Here is an 8,302-nt window from a genome sequence, read left to right as displayed (position 1 = left end):
TGCTCAGTGTTCATCGAATACATTCTCAGTGGATTACTTTAGAGCTAATTATAGGCCTAATGACCCACAAAGCTGGAGACTGTTAGATGTTGAGTGTTGCCGTTGCCGATAGAGTTGGACAGTTTTTTATGGCTAAATGTGTTGCATCACATTGTTTCTCAAAACTGATTTGTAGCAACTCATAACATAAGAACAAAGCATATTGTAACAATAATTTTGAGTGCATAATGTAATAAGGTTTGGAAATGTTTTTGTTTATGAACTCATTTATTTATGAAAATATTGTAAAAAAATTTTTTTAAATTATAATATTTTTAAAACAAACAATAGTGTGCTTTTTAAGGCCTAAAAACTATAATATATTAAAAATATATATATTATTATTATTATACATTATGACTAATATACAGTACTTAATATTACCACCTATATATGCTAGCAGAACATTATATTTCTTTATTATATTTCAGTCAGTGGTGATTTCTCAGGTCAGTAAATCCTTCTCTGCTGGCCTCACATGCCAAATAAATCAATATTTTTCATCCTTTCATTTTAAATCACCTTTTTGCTTATGTGTTTCTAATCGCTTTCCACTCTTAATTAATCAACAAATAGAGAGAAATTAAAAGTTTATCCAGCCAGAATTTATTCCTCGATGTTTACAAGCGAAGTGTGACGACTGTTTCACAAATCACAGGCCCGAATCCGAATCAGCGCCTGAGTTTGAGCTCCACCCCATCAGACCTTCAGAAGTTCATCAGAAGGTGATTCCACAAGCGCAGACTAGACGGTGATGTATGAATGCAGAGAATTAATTAGTATAGTCGGCATTTAGTCAGTTGCTGGTTGCAAGTCAAACTGCTAAGATGCCTCGTAGTATGGGAGACGACCTCCTTAAAAGCCAAGAAATTCGGGCCCCCGCCGCCTCATACTAGGTATGGGCAGTGCGCGGGTGATATGGCCAAAGGCATATTGCTAAAATGATACATTATGAAATATATGCAGAATATTATATATACATATGCATCTTATCTGTTATTAATGTCTATAAATGATTCAATGCATGTCTATTTTCTCAAAAACATTAGCCGCGTTTCCACCAATGGGCGAATGGTTCTTGTTGAGAAACCGTGCCGTTCAGTGCCAGTTGGCATGGGTGCTGTGAAATCAGGTATGCATGTAAATACAGCACATACTAAAAAAATCCATGTCGAGAACCATTTGAAATTGTACCATGCTGAACCGTGCTCATCGACTGATGAATTGGGCGGCTGTGGGCTGTGGCTCAGGTGGTAGAGCGGGTCGGCCACTAATCGCAGGGTTGGTGGTTCGATTCCCGGCCCACATGACTCCACATGCCGAAGTGTCCTTGGGCAAGACACTGAACCCCAAGTTGCTCCCAATGGCAGACTAGCACCTTACATGCAGAATGGGTGAATGCGTCGCAGTGTAAAGCGCTTTGAATACCGCTAAGGTTAAAAAGGAGCTATATAAATGCAGACCATTTACCATTGATGACAGCCATCATTTACGTGATGATATCTCAACAATGGCTTGGGGTAGAAAGAAACATAATAATAATAATATTATTATTCTTTTTTTCATTTAGTGCATGACTCAAAACTCAAAATGTGTTTCTGGGTCAAAATAGATTTATTTTAATGTAATAACCTATTATAACTATTGTTACATTGTGTGCTCATAACATTAGTATAGGAGAAAATAATAAAAATAATAATAAAAGATATAGCATGGTCTAATTGTGAGGTATCTCTGAGACCAGTAAAAAATGAACAGTTATTAAACCATAACTCTAAATGGAGTTACCTTTTACTGACAGATGCACGGCACTCAGTGTGTTTCCCAGCGCGTTTGAGGCCGCACATATGTAGAGTCCAGTATCCTGCTGCTTGCAGTACAGTACTTTCAGAGTGTAGTACCCCTCTCTATCTTCATAAATGAGATGCCTTCGGTCCGGCGCAACAGACTCTCCATCTTTCTTCCACACTATCTCTGGCTTGGGCTTGCCTGTGACATAACAACGGAACTTGGCATGTTTGCCCTCTGTGACAGTGAACTTCTTAGCCTTTGCAACGTTCAGCTGAGGCTGTTTAGAGTGTTTGGCCCTCGAATGCATTTCTTTACTTTGGTGTGGTGACCAGTGGCCATTTGTGTAGCCATTTGTCACGTTTCCCTCTCTCTGATCTGGAACGGGCTCTATGAGGAGCACTGCTCCAGCCATTGCTTCCCCGTGCTCATTGACCGCTTTGCATGTGTAGACACCTCCATCTTGGGCTCTTGTTCTAAAGACCTTGAGCTGGAACCAGCCACCATCTTGCTGGCCCACATGGTAATGGGAACTCTCATAGATCTCATTCAATTGTTTGCCATCTTTCGCCCACACCACCGCCGGCAAGGGGTCTCCCCACAGCTTGCAGGAGAAAGCAGCATCTTCACCCTTATCTATTCTTAGAGAGAGAGGTTTGATCAAAAATCGAGGCTTGTTGTCTTGGAATGGGTCTGCTTCATGTACCAGCTCGAACTGCTGTTGCTTCTTGATTTTGAGTTCCTGTTCTGGTGGAATCACATTTACGTCATGTTGTTGTTGTTGTTGTTGTTGTTGTTGTGTTTGCTGAAGCTCTTGTTTCTCCTCTTCCACTTTAAGGGTAGCAGCTGCATAGGTTTCCCCAATACTGTTCTTGGCCTTGCAGATATACTGTCCTGCATCTTGAATTGTCACCCCAGAAATGTAAAGGGTGTACACCTTGTCATTTTGGGCAATACGGTAACGACCCTCAGGGAAGATAGGCTCATTCTTTCGCTCCCAGATCACATCTGGTTGGGGATCTCCAACAATCTGACAATGAAGCACAGCGTCTGCTCCAGAGTTCACCAGTACTGGGCGTGGGTAACCAAGCACACGTGGAGCACCTCCAAAAACATCCATAACTCTGTCTGGTGATCACTTACTGTCTATGTTATTATTGGAATGAGGAATGGCAAAGTTTCTGTGGCACGTACCCAACTGTGAAAATACAAAATAAAGATATATTTTGGTATTTCTGTATATTGTTTTCAATCTGGCATTCCTGTGACTAAACAACTTGTCATAGGCTAAGTTTTGAGTTTGACCAATATTGTCTGTCCATGAACTTCTAAAACATTGAATCACACTAAAGGTATGACATGAGTAATATGGATGGATATGCTTAGAGATGATTCCTCCTTAAGCCAGAGACACAACAAGACAAGCCCCTTCTGGAAAATGGTTGTGAAAGTAAAAAAGTAGTAAGCAATATTTCAGTACTCTAAGCAAGTCCTCAAGAGACCTTCCCACATTCCCTACATAGTTCAGCCAGCTGGTGCTGTATATCAGGAGGAAGCATTTAAATAGTCTTCCCAGATAACATTGTGGAAGGATTAGCCATGTGCAGGACAAAACAAAGCATGTTCAGATCATGCAACTATACTCTGACAAACAAACATAGCTTCAGGATTTCTCACTTTACCAACGGAGGCTCAGTATGTTAAAACACCACCTCAAGTAGTACACTGCAGTACACTAACCTGTAAATGTAATATAATGTGCTTGCAACTGAATGACATGAACGGAGGGCAGTGCGAGATTAAGCTTTTTATTGAACTTAGGGATTGATGAGTCTATTCCACATCTAAAACAAGTGATGTTGTGACTTCTTTAACCTCGTGTGACCCCACGTCCACATGTGTGGACGGTGTATTTTGGCTTCACTATACATAACACGTTATTTAAATGAATGAAAATCGACTGAATACTGTTCACAGGACTCTAGATTGTCATTTAAGGGTTAAACTTCTGGTGCACTGCATCATGTGACACAACAGCATGACGATGATTTCCATGAAGCACTAAAAGGGGCAGAGCACAAACAAAAGTGCCTCTGATAAGAAACCGCTGTAAATTTGTTAATTGAAACCTGTTTGGTTGTAAAGATTTGTGTCTTTAGTTTCATTTGATATGCTGCTTTAAAAAATCCATACATTTTACGTGTGTCAGCGCTGATAAACATGAAGTGCACATATGTGGACAACAGGACAATATTCCCACAAAAGTAGAAAATATATGTTAGTTATTTTGAACTATATATTTGAACAACATTAACACATCTGTGGGTCATTTCAACTCATTTTAATATAAATGTTGTTATATTTTATTTTATCACTGTACAATACGGATCTGTTCATTAATATTAATAAATGCATTCATGTATATTTACTGTCATTATCACATTGAGAATAAATAATGTGTCTTTCAGAGGCTTTATATGGAGTTATGATGAAAATAAGATGCATTTCAAACTGTTCTGAGACCAGTGCAGACAGACAGCACACCGGAGGTTAAGTCATGCACTAAATAGGGAGCAAGGGAGTATCCTATAGCTCTCCTATAACTGTTCTGAGACCAGTGCAGACAGACAGCACACTGGAGGTTAAGTCATGCACTAAATAGGGAGCAAGGGAGCATCCTATAGCTCTTCTATAACTGTTCTGAGACCAGTGCAGACAGACAGCACACTAGAGGTTAAGTCATGCACTAAATAGGGAGCAAGGGAGCATCTTATAGCTCTCCTATAACTGTTCTGAGACAAGTGCAGACAGACAGCACACTGGAGGTTAAGTCATTCACTAAATAGGGAGCAAGGGAGCATCCTATAGCTCTCTATAACTGTTCTGAGACCAGTGCAGACAGACAGCACACTGGAGGTTAAGTCATGCACTAAATAGGGAGCAAGGGAGCATCCTATAGCTCTTCTATAACTCTTCTGAGACCAGTGCAGACAGACAGCACACTGGAGGTTAAGTCATGCACTAAATAGGGAGCAAGGGAGCATCTTATAGCTCTCCTATAACTGTTCTGAGACCAGTGCTGACAGACAGCACACTGGAGGTTAAGTCATGCACTAAATAGGGAGCAAGGGAGCATCTTATAGCTCTCCTATAACTGTTCTGAGACCAGTGCAGACAGACAGCACACTGGAGGTTAAGTCATTCACTAAATAGGGAGCAAGGGAGCATCCTATAGCTCTCTATGCAGTTAAGTGCATTCACTAAATAGGAAGAAATGAAAACAACCTATAAACACCATCAAACAACAAAAGCCTATAAAACAAGAATGTCATACATCTCAAATGTAAACTCACCTGCGTCTCTGGAGTAATGGCAGTCTTAAAGCAGCCTTTGGGCGTCCCTAAATCACCTCCTCTTCAGACTAAGGATATTAAAAAGTTACTTTTGACCTCCGTGTTTGCTATGATTTGAAAACATTTGAATCAATAGCATTGAAATGGCAGGAGCTCATGGAAAATATTCTGTCCTCTTAACACTGAGAGTAATCCGCTCAAGTTGATCTTCTAATCTTCTATTCCACTCAGATTGATCTGTTATTCTTTTTTATAATTCTCATACGTGCCTCTCATCGTGACTAAGCTCTCCTTTTGGTTTGCACTACTTGCAATGTGTCATATGGTCCTGGGACACCCAGAGTGTCACTGTCAGATCAGGCTAATAAATGCTTTCACAGCTGCCACCTCACCCAACTTAAAATACCCTCAGCCATCATGTCATGGGGAATGATAAAGTTAGCAGCAAAGGATATATATAGGCCGACAGATCACTTGAGACCTTCTGCTAAGGCTCAGAGATAAACGGGTATGACACCGCTCAGAGGCACAGGGAAGGGGGTCATTCATCTATCCATACAGTTTGTCTATTGTCCATCTCCCATTGTGATATCAGCCAGAACCTCCGCATGAGAGACTGACCATGATGATGGGCATCTGGGCAAAGTGTTATAATCATCTGCTTTAAGACTAAAGGTTAAAAAATAACATCTCACTGAATCACAATATTCAACTGTGTTGTGATGCAACTTCCTGCTTATTGCCTTTCATTCATATGGGTCAACACCATCAGATATACAAATAATGTGTTGAATATTTATTATATATATTGTCAAATCTAGCATTCACTCAATGTTAACAGCTGACAGTGTTTACAAAATCATATTTTTCCTGTGCATGAAGTTTTTTCCATTAAATGTGTCTGGTGTTGCTGGCAACTTAAAATGAGTTTGAACTGTTGATATATTTTGATTTGCATATTATGTTTATATTAATGACACCCAAAATGAGGCAAGGGAGCAAGTGCCAACCTGATGTATTAACCTGCTGGTACTCGCCGACACCGGTACCTGTACATTATCAAAATGGTGTCTAAATAAATGAATTCATTCAAACTTTAATAAATTGAAAATAGAACAATTAATTAAAATTTTCAACATAATATTGTCTTGCATAACAGAGCATCACAGATTTGAGATTTTGCCTAAATATAATATGATTTCTATTGATTTGTTACTATTATTCGCAGTAATAGTATTACAGTGAAAATGACATAATTATGCAGAAGTATCTCTGTTGTACTTTTTTCCATTTTAATTGAGCTTTATTTTGGAGTGAAACTCTTTCCATTTCTGTGTGTTTTTGACGACCGCTACGCTGACCCAATGTGATTATTAAACCACAGATTGAACTGCTATTTAATTGAATAAATATGCAGAAAGTGAATTAGTGCTCTACCTGCTGTCATCTGCTACTAATAGAGTGTGCCAAAGGTATGAGCAGCCGGCGGCAGCACCACAAACCGCTCCACACATTCACAAGCGCTCACATTTGAAGTGCGCAGCACATGCAAACTATATATTTGTCTAATTAAACTGCAGCCTTTGCTGTTTAATAATCACACTAGGACATATCGTGAGTTTAATTTGTGCTCTAAATGTTTACGTTATGACATTTGTACATCAGATTGTATCCACAATGAGACTTGACATATCATAATCAAACTGAAAAACACCATCTTTAAATAAGTCTATATATGATAAATAAAAGAAATACAAATCAAAATGATTTAGTGATTCTACTTTCAGTACATTTGATTCAAAATTTGATGCAATCATTTGATGCATGCATTTAAGCAGCAACACATTCTAGACTATAGGTTGAACAAATATTAAACACTCTGAGCTTCTCTGAAGTTTTGAACGGTAGGCCAACAGACAATAGGTCCAATGACCACGCGCTTAGCATCAATTATCGTGTGAATGCTAATTCTCTCATTTTCGAACCATGGCAAAGTGGAAGTGGCTGTGGGAGTGTTTGCGATATCTGTGGGTGTGTGCATGAAAACTGTGGGTGTGTTGTATGTTAATAAAGTGGCAAAAATCACAATATGCTATTTTCCTGAGAAAACATAAACTCAGAGAAATATCTCAGCTCAGCAGGTCCTTATAATGCAAGTGGATGGTGATCAGACTTTTGAAGCTCCAAAACTCTCAGACAGTCAGTATAAACATCATCCATACCACTCCAGCGGTTAAATTAATGTCTTCTAAAGCAACACAATCACTTTGGTGTGAAAAAGATCAATATTTAAAATCCAGTCAGAAGTGGTATGCACATGTGACGTATTCACTTTGGCACGTTCACGCGAAATCTTACACTCATGTCACAGTCGGAAGAGCAGCGCTGTTTACAAGTGATGGGGGGACGCTGTACAGAAGTTTGGTTGGTTTTGGTTTAGATCTGTAATTATCTGTTTACTCACAATGTTGCGTTTGTTTATCCTGGATGTCTCAACCGAGAGGAGAACGTGAGATTACGTCTGTAACACGCCAGCGTGAATACGTCACATGAGAGACCGCGTGATCTCCACCCTCTCCTGAAGCTAACCTGAAGCGATGGATTACAGTAACAAGTACTTACATATTGATCTTTTTCACACCAGAAGTGATCGTGTTGCTTTAGAACAAGGTTATTATCATAAATTAAAACTAAAACTAAATGTTAAAAAAACATTTAAAAAACTGAAATAAAAATCAACATAATTGGAAAAACTGAAACTAAAATAAAATACATTTTCATGGCTCTGAAAAAACTAAAATAAAATAAAAAATAATCTTTATAAAAAAAAAAATCGTTTTTAAAACCACTAAAGTTTTTACGTTAACGTTAACGTAATACGGAAGCCCTGAACCGCAAGAAAAAAAAAAAGCCTTAATTTCTGTCTCTTCAAAATTCTTTTTTTTCTTTCTTCAAAAAAAGGAATGCAATACCAACCTTGGCCACCAGGTGCCACTATCAGTAAACATGTAATCTTATGCTTTTAATGGGCAGACTTTCACGGTGAAATTTAATTATAATAATATATTTTAATATAACAAGTTGTCTATGCTTTTCAAACACACTGTCTACTGCAGAAGTGA

At 38.7% G+C, this 8,302-nt stretch overlaps 1 protein-coding gene and 1 long non-coding RNA gene across 5 annotated transcripts in view; one reads left to right on the top strand and one right to left on the bottom strand.

The window, feature by feature from the left end:
* The window catches only part of obsl1a (obscurin like cytoskeletal adaptor 1a), a 34,296-nt gene extending 28,801 nt beyond the window's left edge, over positions 1–5,495 (bottom strand). For all 4 annotated transcript variants that reach the window (XM_052140936.1, XM_052140937.1, XM_052140938.1 and 1 more), the window contains exons 1-2: positions 5,181–5,495; positions 1,828–3,025 (exon numbers count right to left, since the gene is read on the bottom strand). In XM_052140936.1, the coding sequence (XP_051996896.1) occupies positions 1,828–2,947 (1,120 nt within the window). In that variant the 5' untranslated portion in view covers positions 2,948–3,025; positions 5,181–5,495. The remainder of the gene's footprint in view (positions 1–1,827; positions 3,026–5,180) is intronic.
* The window catches only part of LOC127654050 (uncharacterized), a 165,180-nt gene that overhangs the window by 72,826 nt on the left and 84,052 nt on the right, over positions 1–8,302 (top strand). The window lies entirely within an intron of this gene.

The sequence above is a fragment of the Xyrauchen texanus genome, chromosome 13, assembly GCF_025860055.1.
Source record: "Xyrauchen texanus isolate HMW12.3.18 chromosome 13, RBS_HiC_50CHRs, whole genome shotgun sequence".
NCBI classification, from domain to species: Eukaryota; Metazoa; Chordata; class Actinopteri; order Cypriniformes; family Catostomidae; genus Xyrauchen; species Xyrauchen texanus.
The sequence above is the reverse complement of the archived record's forward strand: the minus strand, read 5'-3'. Positions and strand labels throughout refer to the sequence as shown.